Raw genomic sequence first — 18,442 nt, 5'->3', positions numbered from 1 at the left:
GGACGGAGGGGCTGCCCTCCATCCCTTCTCCCCCGCTGGCTTCCCAGCAAAGCAGGATGAGGGACAAAAGGGGTCCGTAAAGGCTCCCTTCCACCCCTCATCCTGCTTTGCTGGGAAGCCAGCAGAACAAGAGGCGCTGCGCAGCCTGCATTCGCCCCATAAGACGCACACACATCTCCCCTTGCTTTTTAGGAGTGAAAATGTGTGTCTTATAGAGCGAAAAATACAGTAAGCTGAAGGGGGAACCTCTGTTGTCGAATGCTTTGGAAGCTGAACAAGTTGGTTCTGTTTTCAAATCACTTTTGGAAGTCAGACTGCTTCCGAGGCGCATTTTGCCAACTGGCAATGGCACCTCGGTGGACGCCAATTTTGGGTTGCCAGACAGTCTTCCAAACACGTTCGACAACCGAGGTTCCGCTGCATAGCCTTACCCTGCAAACTTCTCTCTAGCGGCTGTCTTCGTGCGATGCGCAACTCTTCCCCACTTGCGTCTGCCGCCGTTTCAACACATTCCGCAGGACTTCCCATTGTGTTGGAAATTTCACTCAAAGGCTTTTTAATTGGTTCATAATTCACATCATTTGGTGTGCAGCACATCTCGTGGCAACGGAGGCATAATTGGAGGGTGGCCCGCTCTCTGCTGAGTCCATCTCTTGGACCTGGACCCGGAGCTCAGACTCGGCGGCGTGAGGAGGAACAAAGGCAGCGAGAGCCCAGGCGCTCAGTCTCCTCCCTGGGAATCACACTTTGGGAAAACAATGTCAAAGATCTCCTTGTAGTGCTCGACGAAATGCGCTTCCAGTCCTTCCGTGATGAAGTCCGCAAGGTCGCAGTAGTCCTTCTTGTTCTCCAGAGGCAGGATCATGCAGGAGACCCCGGCTCGCTTGGCCTAGGAGGGCATGGAGAAAGGCACGGTTAACGGGAACTGAGCAAAAAAACATTTACACCGCTTGGTTGGAGGAAATAGCAATGACCCAAAAACTCAGAGCAGTTTGCAAAAGAATAAAATCAAGGAAAGTTAACTACAGTGGTACCTTGGTTTAAGAACAGCTTCGTTTATGCCTTGTGAACTTTGGCTGTTGAGTGTAAATTGAGTCCCTCACTGCTATAGGAAAGCACACCTTGGTTTAAGAATGGAATTCCAGAACAGATTAAGTTCGTAAACCAAGGTACCACTGTATTTTAAACACACTGAAAAGTAATCAAAATTGACAACAAGCTGAAAACCAGGTTAAAACACACATTTTAATCTGAAAAATGGGGCAGGGCAGGTCTCAGGATGGTTCACAGAATAAAATCAAGATATAAAACCACAAAATGCCTAATAAAAAAACAACAACAACCCAATAGCAACCCCCCCCCCAAAAAAACCACACATTTTAAAAGGGCATTGGATAGCTCATTTGGTATGGAGCTTGAGACTCTTAAACTTGGGGCTGTGGGTTTGAGCCCCGTGCTGGGCAAAAAGATTCCTGCATTGCAGGGTTGGGGCTGGATGAGCCTTGGAGTCCCTTCCCAACGCTACCATTCTTTGGGATAAGAAATGGTAGCCTAATAGAGAAATGCTACAGGTACGCAGACTGGAGAACGGTTGGCAGAGTTGGCGAGCAGGATCAATCCCCGATCCCTGCCTGGAAGACCTGCTGCAGTTCTGCAGTTCCCCGACTTACCGCAATGGTCTTCTCTTTGATTCCTCCGACGGGAAGGATCTTGCCTGTCAGAGAGACCTCCCCGGTCATGGCCACGTTCTGCCTCGCGGGCTGCCCCATCGCCAGGGACAGCAAGGCCGTCACGATCGTGCACCCGGCGCTGGGCCCGTCCTTCGGGGTGGCTCCCTACGCACAGAGAGAGAGGGAGAGGCAAGGCTCAGTCTGCGCAGATCAGAGACCAGGAACTCCCACCCAGTAATAATAATGATGGAAAGGGTGGGGGAATCTTGCCACTTTCAAACTAAGAATGGTACACGCTCTGGTTATCTCCCACTTGGACTACTGCCATGCGCTCTCCGTGGGGCTGCCTTGGAAGGTGACCCAGAAACAACAACTAATCCAGAATGTGGCAGCTAGACTGGGGACTGGGAGTGGAGACCACATAACACCAGTCTTGAAAGACCTACATTGGCTCTCAGGACATTTCCAAGCACAATTCAAAGTGTTAGTGCTGACCTTGAAAGCCCTAAATGGCCCAGTAGACCTGAAGGAGCGTCTCCACCCCGGACACCGGGGTCCATCTCCCGAGGGTCTTCTGGCAGAGGGCCTTCTCGGTGGCGCCTTCCCATCAGATGTCAAGGAAATAAACAACTATCTGACTTTTAGAAGACATCCGAAGGCAGAAGCCCTATATAGGGAAGTTTTTAATGACTGGTGTTTTATTGCATTTTTAATCTCTTGTTGGAAGCCGCCCAGAGTGGCTGGGGAAACCCAGGCAGATGGGTAGGGTATAAATAATAAATTATTTTTATTAATTTCCTGACTCAAAAGCTTGAGAGAGCAAAAAAAACCAACAACCTCGGGGCCACCAGCAAAAAGTGCTCTGTGAGGACTAGAAAGCTTAGTGACTGTTTGGTTGGGGGGTGGGAGAAGGAAGAAGAGGGGGACCCTGCCCAGTGCCCCGTCCTGCCTCGTTTCTACCTCTGGGACGTGCAGGTGGAGGTGAGACGTCACCAGGAAGTCGTTGTCAGGATCCCTCTCCATCAGGAAGGCCCGGGCGAAGGTGTAGGCGATCTTGGCGCTCTCCTTCATGACGTCGCCCAGCTGCCCCGTGACCTCCAGGGAGCCCTCCTTGCTCTCCCGGTCCTTGGGGCGGCGGAGGGAGGTCTCGACAAACAGGGTGGAGCCGCCTGGGAGGGAAAAGGGGGCGAGACATTCAGGGGGACCTTGGTTCCCAAACGCCAAAAACCCAGAAGAGAGAGCTTGGGGGCCCAACCAGAGGGGCCGGTTGCACCTTGAAACCTCCAGCGCCCCAGATACAACGCCACCTCTTTTAGGAATACAATGGGACCTTGGTTCTCAAACACGAAAGTCCGGAAGTAAGAGTTCTGTTTTTTGGCTGTCGACTATTATTTCTGGGGCGCCTGCACCAATAAGAAGCCGCGCCTCGGTTTCCAAACATTTCAGAAGTCAAACAGATTTCTGGAACGGATTAAGTTTGGCCAGGGGTCAGCAGCCTTTTTCAGCAGGGGGCCAGTCCACCGTCCCTCAGACCTTGTGAGGGGCCGGACTTATATTTTGGGAAAAAAATATGAACGAATTCCTATGCCCCACAAATAACCCAGAGATGCGTTTTAAATAAAAGCACACATTCTACTCATGTAAAAACATGCTGATTCCCAGACTGTCCGCGGGCCAGATTGAGAAGGCGATTGGCCCCCAGGCCTTAGTTTGCCTACCCATGTTTTAGAAGAAGAATAAAGAATGTAAAAAACATCTTTATTTTGTGTTTTTGTTTTGAGGCATTTCCAGTTAATTTGTTTTTGTGACTGTGTGGAACCCAGTTTAGCTACTGATTGATTGATTGATTATGCAACTGCGGAAATGGATAAAAGCCCCCCATCCAAACAGACTGTCATCAGTGCAGCTAAGAAAAAAGTTTAATCTTCATTTTATCATCTACAATACTGTCTTATTTATTTTATAGTACTGTACATTGATTCTTGCTTTCGTTTTATGGCTCAATGGTATGGAGCCATAAAAGTATGGAACTGAGTAATCCGTTTTGCGTTCCTTTCTCTAGGAAAGTGTTCCTTGGTTTTGGAACAAACTTCCTGGTTTTCAGCGTTTGAGAACCATGGTACCACTGTAGTGGGAATTATATTTTAATATTGACATTGATATGATGAGGCTATAATTGGATTATTGTAAGTGCAAACTAATAAACATTATTATCCAGAGAGAGAAAGAGAGAAAAGGCGTTTCCGAGTCTCACCCATGGCGGTCCAGGCCAGCCCCATCACCACCCCAGGGGGGGTCACATCGTACATCCGGTCCACCGTGAAGATGGGCTTCCCAACAAAATCCTGGAGATTTTCTGGCGTCACCTCCACCTTCTCCGCCTCCCCGCTGACAATCTTGTACGCCGATTTCCGCAGCACCTGAGCGAGCAAATGGGACGGGGGTTGGAGCCCTTGTTTTTTTTTTGGGGGGTGAAGGGCGACACAATGCCCCAGTTCTCCCCCCTTCCCCACCAACCAAAGAGGGGGGATCCTCTCTCACCTTCTCCACTTGCTTCTGCAAGTTCCTCACCCCGCTCTCCCGGCAGTACTGCTTAATGAGCACGGTCAGGACGTCCGGCGTGATGCTGGTCTTGGCCTCATCCAGACCGCACAGGACCCTGGCCTGGGGGACCAGGTACCTCTGGGGGAGGGAAAGAGAGATTTGTGTCACAAATGACACAAAACCCTATACAGTGGTACCTCGGGTTACATACGCTTCAGGTTACAGACTCCGCTAACCCAGAAATAGTGCTTCAGGTTAAGAACTTTGCTTCAGGATGAGAACAGAAATCGTGCTCCGGCAGCCATTAGCTAAAGTGGTGCTTCAGGTTAAGAACAGTTTCAGGTTAAGAACAGACCTCCAGAACGAATTAAGTACTTAACCTGAGGTACCACTGTATAACACACCGTATTTTTCGTGTATAACACGCCCCTGTGTATAGGACGCCCCCTATTTTGTGGGACCTGAAATTTACAAAATTTGGGGGGTGATTGCCCACAGTTTTGGAGCTTTTTTGGGGGGGGGAGGCAGAAAATTGCTCACCCAACTGCCCAACACTGCATAAGTCAGCGGTCGCTTGCCGCTGCCGATCTCCCACTCACAGAATCCCGTCCCCCCCTCTGCACTACCCATGTATAAGACAGCCACAAATTTTTGACACTGATTTATCAGAAAAATAACTTGGCTTATACACGGAAAAGTGTGGTAGATGTCATAAAGGAACACCCAATCATATAAACAGCGCCTGGGGGATCTGGTCCTCAATGAAACCTCATTTTTCCTCCATCCCAGAGTGAGTTGTGGTGAATGGCCAGACTCTGGGGATGTCCCGTCCCCCCCGAAGATGCCTACATTGCAGGGGTTAGACTAGATGGGCCCTGGGGGTCCCTTCCAATTCTCTATAGAAGCCCAATTCTTAGGAGCAGCTCACCTCCCGCCCTCTTTTGTGGGTCTCGCAAAAAGCTAAACCCAGAGGCGGACTTAAGCCTGGCGCCCGCTAAAAAGGCCATTTCACTCCCTAAACCCATCGCAGACGAAACAGCCTTTCTGCAGGAGCTGGGCTCATTCATTTAAGTTAAAAAAACACCTATCTTCTGTCTGTTGCTCTTTTTAAAAAGGGCATTTCACTCCTTGTTCTCCCTAAACACATTGCAGACGAAACCGCCTTTCCTCAAGAGCCAAGCTCATCCATTTTAAGCAAATTCAAGACGAGGCCCTGCAAGACCAGGGTTCGAATCCCCCTGCCGCTTGGCCGGGGCTCTGGGGGTTTGAGAGGCGCAGGCCGAGCCCCGGTGGGGCGCTAGGGGGCTGCCAGGCCCAAGGCTCACCTCCGCGATGGCCAGCTTCTCCTGCGCCACGTAGCCCGAGATGTTGATCATCTCCATCCTGTCCCGCAGGGGCTCCGGGATCGTCTCCGTCACGTTGGCCGTGCAAATGAAGAGCACCTGGGGGGGGGGCACACGAGGCAGAGAGCGCGGTTGGGCCTGGGCAGACCAGCAAAGCCAGACCAGAGACACTCTGCCCTTGCGGGCACAGGGAATGGCGCTCAGTCCTGGCCGCTTTGCGATTCACGTGCAGGAAAAGGGGCAGAGATAGGAGTTGTGTGAAAAGGAAGGGTGTTTAGGGGAACGATATAGGAACAGATTAAAAAAATAGTGAGCCCACCAAAATTAACAACTTTTCTGCTACAGATTACAGGGACAGAAATTCAAAAAATATATATGGTTGCTAGTGTATGTATTCCAGAAATGGAAAAACGAAAAAGTTGCAACCAGAGAAGAATGGAGAACCAAAATTACGGACTATGTCAACTCTGAGAGCCAAAATAAGAAAATCAAATGACGATTTTCTCTCTTATTTTTTTGGGGGAAAAATTATTCAGATTATTTGAAGAAATACAGCATGAAGCATCTGTGAGCAGGACTGGAACAGGAAAATTTAGAGACGGTGGTGTTACGATTTTGACGTAAGAAGAGGGAAGATGGGCTGCGACAAATGTGGGGAGGGTTAAGAAAAACGTCGCGGGGGGGGGGGAGGTGGGAAACCGGTAATTTAAAGGATTTTTGGGGGGGAAATGTAGTGGAATTTCTGGAAATTGGGTAAAACATTTTAAAAAGACGAAAAGCAGCATACAGAAATAGGATCAGTCCACCCCAACTCCCCTCACCACAGATGTCCTCCAGCCCCGTGATGGCGAATCTGTAACCCCCAAGGAGTTTCTGGATCCCGGACTCCCTCCCCGCTAACCACTAATCCTGCTGGCCCCCCCACCGCCAAGGGTCCAGGGAGCCCAGCTGCGCGCGAGAGAGTGAGCGCGAGCGGAGGGAGGGAAGGTACCTTGGAGAGGTCGACCGGGACATCCAGGTAGTGGTCCAGGAAGTTGGCGTTCTGCTCGGGGTCCAGCAGCTCGAGGAGGGCGGAGGAAGGGTCCCCCTGGTAGCCCCTGCCAATCTTGTCCACCTGCGGCACAGGAGCCACGTCAGCGCCAGGGAGGAGGGGGCCCCCAAGGGCACTGACGCGAGAGCGGGGCCTTCTCTGTGGCGGCTACGCGTTTGTGGAACGCTCTCCCCAGGGAGGCTCGCCTGGCGCCTTCATTACACCAGGCAAAACTCTTCCTCTTCAACCAGGCCTGGAGCTGACTAGCATCCTATATACACCCTTTAAAATGTGTTGGTGGGGAGGGGGCGTTTTGTGGGGTTTTTTGCGGTTCTTCTTGTTTCCATTACATAATTTGGGTTACATTATGTTGTGAGCTGCCCTCAGATATAGGGCGGAATACAAATCAATCAATCAGTTAGAGCCCGGAGAAGAGAATAATGATAATTTCTTATTTATACCCCACCCATCTGGCTGGCTTTCCCCTGCCACTCTGGGCGGCTCTCAACAGAATATTAAAAACACGATAAAACATCAGACATTAAAAACTTCCCTAAACAGGGCTGCCTTCAGATGTCTTCTAAAAGTCAGTTAGTTGTTGATTTCCTTGGCATCTGACGGGAGGGCATTCCATAGGGTGGGTGCCACCACCAAGAAGGCCCTCTGCCTGCTTCCCTGTAACCTCGCTTCTCACACGGAGGGAACTGCCAGAAGGCCCTCAGGAGGAGGATCCCGGTGTCCGGGCTGAACAATGGGGGCGGCATACAGATAATATTAATAATAATTTATTATTAATACCCCGCCCATCTGTCTGGGTTTCCCCAGCCACTCTGGGCGGCTTCCAACAAACAATCCAAATTACACACAAAAAAATCATTCATTAAAAACCTCCTGACAAATCAATCAATCGATCATTGAGCAAGACCCCGTTACCTCGTCGATCAGAATGAGGGGGTTCTCCGTCTTGGTCTTCTTCAGGCACTGGATGATCTTTCCTGGCATGGCCCCCACGTACGTCCGCCTGCGTGAGAAGCACAGAACCGCAGAGTTGGAGCCAGGGAGCCCCAGGGCATCACCCAGCCCAGCCCCCAACTAAAGGGGCTGCGGCCAACGGCCCCCCCCACCTGTGCCCTTTGATCTCGGCCACGTCCGTCATCCCTCCGACGCTGAAGCGGAAATACTCGCGGTTCAAGGCCCGGGCGATGGAGCGGGCGATGCTGGTCTTGCCCACGCCGGGGGGCCCAAAGAAGCAGAGGATCTTGCCCTGAGTGGAGCCTCGCAGCTGGCTGACCGCGATGAATTCCTGGGCAGCGGGGGGGGGGGGGGGACAGAGATGGGTCAGAAAGACAGAGAAGAAAACAAGTTTATTTCCCGTTGCTGTTATGTACTTCTTATTAGTTTTCAATTATTAACATGCTTTAATGGAAAATAAAAACATATAAATATGTGTGTGTGTGTATATAATTGTAACAGCACAAGGTAAAATAAGACGTGGAAAAGGGGAGTGGATAGTACCCATGTAAAATACAATTTTAAAAACCCAGAACTTTGCTATTGTAGTTGCCCTGTATTTAACCTAAAACAAGTGTTTGTAGAAACGAATTCCAAATATCATTAAAAGTTTGTCTACGTTCTGCTTGTTCTGGGAAACGCCCTGAGACCTCTGGGTATAGTATGGCATATAAATTCAAATAATAATAATACGCTAATACCCCATTTGTTCACGAGTTGCGAGTTTTGGTACACGCCTTCTGTCTATCGCTCTTAAAAAAAAAGAAAGGCAGCAAACCATGGTTCATACCTCACCACAGTTCAGTGCTTGGGGAAAACATGGCCTGTGTTGCCGCCCCGCCTCGGAGGCGCAGAGTGTGCCCAGCTCCACCTGGTACGCAGGCTGAGACCCTCCCTGCCCGCGGACAGTCTCACCAGAGTGGTGCATGCTCTGGTTATCTCCCGCTTGGACTACTGCAATGCGCACTACGTGGGGCTGCCTTTGAAGGTGACCCAGAAACAACAACTAATCCACAATGTGGCAGCTTGACTGGTGACTGGGAGTGGAGACACCAATCCTGGAAGACCTACATTGATTCCCAGTACGTTTCCGAGCACAATTCAAAGTGTTGGTGCTGACCTTTAAAGCCCTAAACGGCCTCGGCCCAGTATACCTGAAGGAGCGTCTCCACCCCCATCGTTCAGCCCGGACACTGAGATCCAGCGCAGAGGGCCTTCTGGCGGTTCCCTCATTGTGAGAAGTGAGATTACAGGGAACCAGGCAGAAGGCCTTCTTGGTGGTGGCGCCCGCCCTGTGGAACACCCTCCCTTCAGATATGAAGGAAATAAGTAGCTATCCTATCTGTTTAGGGAAGTTTTTAACATTTAACGCTGTATTGTTTTTAATACTTGATTGGAAGCCACCCAGAGTGGCTGGGGAAACTCAGCCAGATGGGCAGGGTATAAATAAGAAATAATTATTATATTACCAGAACCCTCTTCTTGACGTCCTCCATGCCGTAGTGGTCCTCTTCCAGGACGGCCTGGGCCCTGGCCAGCTCCAGGTTCTCCTCGCTGCATTTTCCCCATGGGATAGAGGTCAGCCAGTCCAGGTAGTTCCGCGTGACGCTGGGGGAGAGGCGGCCACGTCACAACAGGAAGTCCCTCCCCCCCGCCCCTGATGCCGCTGGGTTCCGGCTCGCTCCCCCGCCCGACTCACTTGAACTCGGACGAGTGGTTGTCCAGCAGCCCCAGCTTGTTCAGCTCCTCGTCGATGACCTCCATGACGTGCTGGGGGACCACCAGGTCCTTCAGCCGCTCCCGGAACTTCTCCTCGATGGCGTCCTTGTCCTCCTTCTCCAAGCCCAGCTCCTTCTTGATGATCTTCAGTTGCTCATGCAAGAGGTACTTGCGGTGCGTCTGCTTGATCTTCTCCTCCACCTGACGGAGGGGAGACAGGGGAGACGGCGGAGGGGCGTGGGTGGGAGCAGGCCGCCCTGTCCTGAATGGGGCGACTGTGCCCCCAAAGGACCAGGTGCGCAGCCTGGGGGGCATTCTGGACTCCATGGAGGCGCAGGTCAGTTCTGTGTCCAGGGCAGCTCCATCTGGGATGCAGGATGAGACCCTCCCTGCCCGCAGACTGTCTGGCCAGAGTGGTGCATGCTCTGGTTATCTCCCACTTGGACTACTGCCATGCGCTCTCCATGGGGCTCCCTTGGAAGGTGACCCAGAAACTGCAACTAATCCAGAATGCGGCAGCCAGACTGGGGACTGGGAGTGGTGACTATATACTGTAACACCAGTCCTGAAAGACCTACATTGGCTCCCAGGACGTTTCCAGGCACAATTCAAAGGGTCGGTGCTGACCTTGAAAGCCCCAAACAGCCCAGTATCCCTGAAGGAGCGTCTCCACCCCAGACACCAGTCTCTCTTTCCCGAGAGCCTTCTGACGGTTCCCTCCCTGCAAGAAGTGAGGTTGCAGAGAACCAGGCAGAGGGTCTCCTCGGTGGTGGCGCCTGCCCTGTGGAACGCCCTCCCATCAGATGTCAAGGAGAGAAACAACTATTTGACTTTTAGAAGACATCTGAAAATGTTCCCTGTTTAGGGACATTTTTAATGACGGATGTTTTAATGTATTTTTAATTTTTTGTTGGGAGCTGCCCAGAGTGGCTGGGGAAACCCATCCAGATGGGCAGGGTAGAAATTATTATTATTATATTATATCATCATCATTATTATTGCCTTGTTCTGCCACAAAATACCTCCAAGGAGACCTGCTCACCTCCCGCCCAAGACGTTGCTGGAGTTTGCTGAGTTCATACTCTTTCTTCAGCAGAGAGAGGGCTTTGTAGAGGCGCTTGGGAATCTAGGAGGAAAGGAAAGAAATTCCCATGTGTGTCTTTTCGGGGGGCCAGAGAGCCTTGGGGTTCAGGGAAGGGCGACTCACGTCCAAGAATTCTTGATTCAGATATTTCTAGCCCGCCTTTCTCCCAAAGTTCAAGGAGGCGCCCGACATTTTAAACACATCATTATAAAATGAAATCCTTACTAGTTAAAAAAAAACAATAGTTTGAATGAATCACAAACACATCCGGATCCTTGTTATAGCAGTCCTCTGCTTTATATGAAATTAATTATCTTTGCAAAACGATAGTGCTGCACATCTGGAGCCAGGAATTAAAACAGCAGCCCAAGTGGCCAGCATCGCCTGCACCTAAGTTTCCAAAGACCTGCCTTGAAATATTTCCCGCCTGGAAAAATATTGGGGGGGGGGGAGTACTGAAGCGGTTTTTAGCAACACCCCCCCCAAATCCCCCGATGTGGCTGCCACAGTGGAAAGGTGTGACAGAAGTAACTAAACAACTAAACCAACCCCTGTGTTGCAAACAATTATCAGTAATTTCCAAGGCAACACAATATCCAAGTACAACAATGCAGTATCAATATAAACTCTTTATATAATCTATATCAATGTCAATATAAATAAAACCAAAAGTACATACCCCATCTACATGGTGAATGGGATTGTATAACAACAATATCTACGGAGCAGTGGTCATAAAGTTCTGTAACGACTGCTACTGACTGCATGTTGCCAGAAACCTAAAAAGCCGACCCCAGGTGGGGCTCATCACCAGGAGATTGAGCTTAAAGATACAGCACAGTTTAACAGCCAGAATGTAAAGAATCAAATAAAACAACTGAGATCCAATTCAGAATTAAGTCCTCCTGGATTAATGGTTTTGAACATAGAGATAAACTGAGATTCTTGCTGTCGTAAGCGTCTTTCATAAACTTGTCTAATACTTATGGCTTTCTGATTCACCCACAATACCGTGAATAATAAATCCAAATTGCCTCCGTTCACGCATTCATAATGCCAGTTTGGAGGTGCCACTTTTGGTTTTATTTCATATTTCATACTGAATTGTCAATATAGTACATGCAGGTCATCGTTTCAATAGTTCATTTGCAGTTTATGAAGCATGTCTGTATCCTCCTGCTGTGGGTATATCCGGAAACAGTGGCCATATCTGGAATCACTGTTCACTACGTCTGTTTGCAGACCACTTCAGCAGCGACGGACGTCATAAAACAAAGCTTTACGGCTTGTTTTCACCAGATAAGAATCTGACCCACTGCTTCTTTCAGAGACTTGCACAGTCTACAAAGACTTTCACAGTCTGATAAGACTTACTTTCAGAGATTTATGAGATTCTGCTTATTTGGTTTTTCATATTGTTCAATGTTCCGTATAGATTATATAAAGGGTTTATATTGATATTGCATTGTTGTACTTGGGCATCATGTTGCCTTGGAAATTACAGAGGAAAAGCCCTCAGCACCCGGCAGGTTCATCTGGAACAGGAACGTCCAGCTCTCTAGGGACTGCAATCGACTCCCAGGATAATAAAACTGGTAGTGCGCCACCCACTGCCACTGCCTGGAGTTGTGGGGCTTTTGGAGGAGAGAACTGTCCAGAATTGTTAAGCTTCTGTTGGGAGGAGTGGCAAGAGTTCTTCAGCTTTTTCGGAGGGGGGGATGCTGAAAATCGCTCACCCAACAGCCCACCACCGCAGAGAATACAGACTTTCCCAGGGGCGATGGGACATTGTCCCTCCCCACTTACGTTTGTCTCTTCCAGGATGTCCTGCAGCTCGTGGGACTCGGCCCCCGTCAGCGCGGCCCCCATGTCGCTCAGGTAGATGGGGTTGTCGACCACCCTCTGCCCTGCCTGCATCATCTGAAGAACAGACTCCCTGCGAGGACGGACAAAACCGCAAGTCAGAAGAGCAGGGCTGCCTCTTTCCTGCCAGAGTCCTTCGTTCCCAGAAAAAAGACTGGCTTCTTTCCGCGCATGGGCAGCTTCTGGGTTCGACTGAGATGTTTAGTACGAGGGAACCTTTCGTCGTATGTGGTGCAATTGCAAAATGATAAAGGAATTCTGGGAAATGATATATAATGAATTGGAAAAAAGTGTTCAAAGTAACTTTACAGTGGTACCATGGTTCTCGAACTTAATCCGTTCCGGAATGCAAAATAGAAAGGAATGCAAAACGGATTAATCCATTCCAGACTTCTAAAAACAAGCCCAAAGACAGCAATTGAACGTGGATTTTACTATCTAACGAGACCATTGATCCATAAAATGAAAGCAAGAATCAATGTACTGTAGTATAAAATAAATAAGGCAGCATTGTAGATGATAGAAATTAAAATTGTTTTTTTCTTACATAGACTGATGATGGTCATTGTTTGGAGGGGGGGCTTTTATCCACACAATCAATCAATTAGTAGCTGAACTGGGTTCCGCACAGTCACAAAAAACAAGTCACAAAAATGGAGTCACAAGTCAGTCCCATAAAATGAAGAACAAGTCACAATAAGAAAAAAGAAAAAGCCACACAAAAAAATAGCAAAAAGCAAAGCTCTAAATATCACTTTGGTTTTGGAACAGACTTCCGGAACGGATTAAGTTTGCATATTGACCTGCTAAGGCTGACCAGGTAATTGGAAGTGGACTGGACCCAAGGTTAGTTTTGCCAGCAAAACTCCCAATAGGTTATGAACTCCATATACGAAACCAACACTCATTTGTTCCATTCCTAAATCCCTCACCCACCCTCTGCCCCAGGGCGTGTGGCAATGGTAAAAAAAATACACAGTTCTGAAAGAAGTGAGATGGCTCCAGCTAGAAAAAATGCAAAAAAAAATTTAGATCCTTAGGAATCTGAATGTTTACAGACTGTTCGATAGTTGAAAATGGTTCCAAGGGAGAATAAGACTGGGAGAAGCTTGCTATTCAGTTTGCGGTTGGCTTTCCAAGGCAGCTCCTTCAAATGGGGGTTGCATAAAGGGCCTGTACGGCCACTTCCTGGGGAGGGGGGCACGTGAGGGGCGAGGCAGGACGGGGGGCAAAGAGGGCATTGCAAAAGGCTTCTCCGAACCCACCTGTACAGCGGGTTCAGCGCAATGATGTCCCGGATGGTCTTGACGATTTCGGCCGTCAGGGCCTGCAAAGGAAGACAGCGAGAGGGACGGTTGGAGGGTGGGATGGGAGAGGGACACCCCCGAGGAACGAACCTCCATTTCCACTCACCAGACGGCCCTGGCGCCTCTCGCCCCCCCCCCCCCGCCCCAGGAATAGCAGCGTGACCTTTGTCGTCTTGCCAACTCCTGGTGGGCGACTCTCAGACAGATCACTCACCTTGACCTCTTCCGTGACCTGGAATTCCTCGTGGGCCACGTTGTCCACTTCCACCATGAGGACCTCCCCTGGGGAGGCTTCCAGGGGCTCCAGCACCACGTCCCCCACGGCCTCCGCCACCTCGCCTGCCTCCCTCTTCGACCGCTTCTGCTTCCGGCGGGTCTTTGGCTTGCTCTCCTCGGCCGCCTCTTCGGGGTCCACCTCCAGCTGCTTGTTGATCCGGATCCTGCAGGACCAGAGGGGGGAGATGGGGTCAGTAAAGGGATCCCCATTCTCCTCATTCATACACACACACACACAATCTCCAGGCATGTGTCTGAGCACAAGTCAAAGTGTTGGTGCTGATTTTTAAAGTCCTGTATGCCTGAAGGAGCGTCTCCACCCCCATTGTTCAGCCTGGACATGGAGGTCCAATAGAAAAAAGACAGTCACAGAACTGAAAAATTGCACAATACAAATAAAATACCGTGGCACGGCATGGGGGGGGGGATTTGCCTTGGGGCAAATTACTGCCTGTCTCCGCCTAACTCGCCTCGCAGGGTTCTTAGGAGGAGAACGGGATGTCTGAAAAGTTTTACACAGGCGAACTAATGCCAGTTTACTGGAAGAAGCAAAGATCACCCGTGTGAAAGCGATGATTCTTCAGTACCAGCTTTGTTGGACTGGTCATGTTGTGCAGATGCCCGATTATTGTCTTCCAAAGCAATTACTCTATTCCAAACTTAAAAATGGAAAGCGTAATGTTGGTGGTCAGCAAAAGAGGTTCAAAGGCTGCCTCTAGGCGAAACGTTAAAAATGTAGTATAAACTCAGACAACTGGGAAACACTGGCCTGCGAGCGTTCCAGTTGGAGAACAGCCTTTCCCAAAGGTGTCATGGACTTTGAAGACACTCGAACTCAGGACGCAAGGGAGAAGTGTGCTAAGAGGAAGGCACGCTTGGCAAAACTTCACCGGGATCAACTCCCGCCCAGAAACCAATGTCCCCAGTGTGGAAGGACGTGGGGATCCAGAATTGGCCTCCACAGTCACTTACAGACTCACTGTTTAAACTGTGTTTATGGAAGACAATCTTACTTGGCTATGAGCGAAAGAAGAAGAAGAAGGAGAAGGAGAAAAAGAGAAAGGGCCGAATGGAGCAAAGCTATCACTCCCGAATCGCAAGCGCTCGTCCTCCAGTCTGCATCTTTCTCATTTGCCGCTTCCTTCCACGGCCCTCCCCTTCACCGGTGGGGAGGCCAGTGAGGAAGGAGAAGAGAGGGCTGCAAGGGGGGGGCTTTACCTTCGGTGCCCCATGACGATCATCCTCAGCCGGTCGCCAAGGTCCTGCATCTCGTGAATCTGAACAAAGGTTCCCATCTGGTAGATCTCGTCCAGGTTCTCCACCACGTCCGACTCGTTGCTGCAGATCCAAGCAGGTGTTCAGAATGGCAGGCAGAGAGGGATTTACTTTATTGGGGGGGGGGGGGGGACAGTGGCTCTCCAGGGTTTCAGGACCTTCTGCATGCAAAGCAAGTGATCCGCTCCTGAGCTGCAGACCCCAAACCCTTAACTGCAGAAAGGCAGGACATTCAATGCGGAGGGAGAGATTTAAAACTGCACTTGGCCTTTGGAGTACAATATATGGGTGGCGTTTCTCACGTGGGACCCCAGGAATGACTGGGGTGAAAGCTCTGGGCTCACCTGTCGTCCTTTTTGAGGAAGACGCCAGCGTACGGTTGGGCAAGGCTGACTTTCCTCCGCAGCAACTCAACCAGTTTCTTGTTTTTCACCTAAAAGGTTCAATTATTATTATTATTGAAATTATTAATGAATTACTAACCCTTCACCCTAAGGTTCTGGAGTGGGTTACATCAATTAAAATGCAACACTAAGAACAGTTTAAAACACCTTGCAGTCACAGGAGGAAGGTGGGTCCTAAAATACACATCTCAAGTGTCAAAAGCCACGGCAAGGACGCGTGTCAGTCAATTAAGGCTTAGGAGAGAGAGTCTGGCAAAGGGGAGCATTGAGCTCCAAGTTGCAGCTTTTCTTGGAACAAAGCCCATTTGCTAGGGAGTCAGCCCCAATGAATGAATGAAATCTTTATTGCTAAAAGCTATAAACCGTCACAATGGGTCACAATGTGGTTAAACATTTTTTTTAAAAAAAACCCATCTTAGACTGAATTTTAGCACACATGAAAAACTTAAAACAAATCCTTATTTCCTGATAATAGCCTTTGGACTATAATGTAACAGAAAACTATCTTTAGAAAGATTTTTCCTCCCAAAGCATTTTATTTTAAAAATTTGATTTAAATTTTAAAAGTCCGATTTAAAAAAACAACAACTGATTTTTAAAAAAATCATTGATTTTTATAAACACCCTGACTAGAATTAAGGCTTGCTCCCTGCATTTTGAGTAGAAATCAGATGAACGATGGCCGCAGGAAGGTTGTACAAGGCCTGTGAGGAACATCTCTCTGTTCTGCCCTTCCATACCAGCATTTATAAAATGTGAGATGTCACATCTATCACAGTCCAAGGAAACCAGAGATGCTGAACTGCGGCTTCTGCCCAAACAAGAGCAGCCCCCACCTCTCTCCCCCCCCAGTCTGTCTACCAAACAAATCCTTGAAAAAGTGGCCTTGGCAAGCGCTGGGCCTCTCAGCGGAAAAGCAATGCAAAGGGCAGCATGTCTAATTTGAGTTCTGGACAACACCAAGGCCAAAAGTGCCGTCCCTGCCAGAAAATCACGGCATCACACAATAGCAGAACTGGGAAGGATCCAAAAGGCCATTCAGATGGAACCACCGCGAAAGAACAGCTGAGAGTTCGAAGCAAAGGAGCTGCGCTTCTATTTTCTTGGAATGAGCGACAAAGGAGATGATGAAACACAGTGAAATATCAGCAGATGGCCAGTTTATGAGTCACATCCTAAAATTCCAGGGATTGGAATTGTGAGTGTGTGTGGGGGGGGGCCTCTCCTCCCCTCTCCCACACCAGAGCAGGAAGATAACATCAACAATAATATAACAATTATAATAATAACTATAATAATAAAATAATATTGTTTGTTTGCAACCCCCCCCCCAGTTATAAGAATTCTAAGGTCTCAAATGTAGAATAAAATGTTCATAAATGTACCAGGCAAACGCATACATAAGTATATAAACCAGGAGAGCAATATAAAGTATATAAAACAGGAGAGCAATCCTGAAGCTATTTGGACTCTCCCAAATTGACCTCAAATATTTCTCTGCAAGGAGGAAGGAAATGGGAACAATAATAATTGTCTTTCCATTTGGACTGTAGGGGTTTACCTCTCCCTTTCAAAATACAGCCTGGCAAGTATCTGTTCAGCTGAGCAAACTACCAAGATGCGCAAGAGATTCAGGAACTATTTACCATCTCCAAGGAATGGCCAGGCTGCCCAGAAAATTCAACTGAGTAAGGCATAATGACCATTATTACAAAAGGCTGGGATTACAGGCAAGACCTTACAGCAGGTGCTTCTAATCTCAGCTCGTTACATACAGTGAAGAAACCAGATCAATTACTTTTTTCACTCATTATAATGCACATCCATCTCTGACTTTTGTCTTCTGGGGTTTCTGTGAGAGACAGAATAACAACAGGAATTCTAATGAGTGAAATAAGTATTTGATCCCCTCTCAGCCAGCCTGGTATCTTCACTGTAGGTAACGAGCTGAGATTAGAAGCACTTGCTGTAAAGGGAGATCTTTCCTGTAATCCCAGCTCGTTACGGTACCAAAAGACACCTGTCAACAGAAGCAAGCAACCCAGCAGATTCCAAAACAGCCACCCTGACCAAGACCAATATTAAAATACAAAAACCTATTTATACCCCGCCCTCCTTGGCCAGAGCCAGGCTCAGGGCGGCTAACACCAGTAAAATTACAATAAAAACATAATGGGGGGGGGAAGCAATTTAAAATACTATTTAAAATGCAGCCTCATTTAATAATAGCCTATAGAGTAGAATATGCCCTTTTATTGAAAATGCATCTCTGGGTGATTTGTGGGGCATAGAAATCCGTTCATTATTATCATCATTATTCAAAATATAATCTGTTCCTCCACGAGATCTGAGGGACAGTGGAGCAGAATGTGTCCTTTTATTTCAAATGCATCTCTGGGGTATTTGTGGGGCATAGGAATCCGTTCATTATTATTATTATTGTTATTGTTTAGTCGTGTCCGACTCTTTGTGACCCCCTGGACCAGAGCACGCCAGGCCCTCCTGTCTTCCGCTGCCTCCCGCAATAATAATAATAATAATTCGAAATATAATTCGTTCCCCCACAAGGTCTGAGGGACAGTGGAGCAGAATGTGTCCTTTTATTTCAAATGTACCTCTGGGGTATTTGTGGGGCATAGGAATCCGTTCATTTCCCCCCCCCCCAAATCTAGCCCGCCCCCCCCCCCGCCGAAAAAGCGTGCTTCCCTCTGGCCTGAGGGGACTGGGGGCGCGTTGGGGTCCTACCTCGATGATCTTGATGAACCGGGGGAAGACGGGGTTCCGGGCGACGGCGATGAGCGGCACGTGCGGGACCCTCTCGGGGACCATGAGGGGCGCCAGCGCCGTCACCGGCCCGCCGCCGCCCGACTCCGAGCCGCCGTCCCCGGGGAGGCCGCCTCCCTCGCCGCCTCCCTC

At 49.1% G+C, this 18,442-nt stretch overlaps 1 protein-coding gene across 1 annotated transcript; it reads right to left on the bottom strand.

The window, feature by feature from the left end:
- Nucleotides 1–527: 527 nt before the first annotated feature.
- Nucleotides 528–18,429, bottom strand: LONP1 (lon peptidase 1, mitochondrial). The gene is made up of 18 exons (XM_081895483.1): nucleotides 18,272–18,429; nucleotides 15,467–15,555; nucleotides 15,066–15,185; nucleotides 13,786–14,011; nucleotides 13,530–13,591; nucleotides 12,208–12,337; nucleotides 10,360–10,443; nucleotides 9,298–9,518; nucleotides 9,068–9,206; nucleotides 7,712–7,890; nucleotides 7,521–7,608; nucleotides 6,549–6,671; nucleotides 5,540–5,656; nucleotides 4,212–4,352; nucleotides 3,925–4,090; nucleotides 2,631–2,839; nucleotides 1,671–1,835; nucleotides 528–889 (listed from the first exon to the last, which is right to left on the bottom strand). Exons 1-18 carry the CDS (start codon nucleotides 18,353–18,355, stop codon nucleotides 722–724), a joined length of 2,511 nt encoding a protein of 836 aa, XP_081751609.1. The 5' UTR covers nucleotides 18,356–18,429; the 3' UTR covers nucleotides 528–721.
- Between the last annotated feature and the right edge of the window lie 13 nt (nucleotides 18,430–18,442).

The sequence above is a fragment of the Podarcis melisellensis genome (genome assembly GCF_964234715.1).
Source record: "Podarcis melisellensis genome assembly, chromosome: 18".
NCBI lineage: Eukaryota > Metazoa > Chordata > Lepidosauria > Squamata > Lacertidae > Podarcis > Podarcis melisellensis.
Note: the sequence above shows the minus strand (reverse complement) of the source record. Positions and strands in the feature narration are given on the sequence as shown.

Excerpts from the sequence above, each read along its gene's own strand:
- LONP1 (XM_081895483.1), bottom strand. The coding sequence starts at position 18,355 with ATGGTCCCCGAGAGGGTCCCGCACGTGCCGCTCATCGCCGTCGCCCGG. Across the intron at positions 15,556-18,271 it reads GGTTCATCAAGATCATCGAG|GTGAAAAACAAGAAACTGGT; the intron begins GTAGGACCCCAA and ends TGAACCTTTTAG. Across the intron at positions 9,519-10,359 it reads AGCAACGTCTTGGGCGGGAG|GTGGAGGAGAAGATCAAGCA; the intron begins GTGAGCAGGTCT and ends CCCCTCCGTCAG.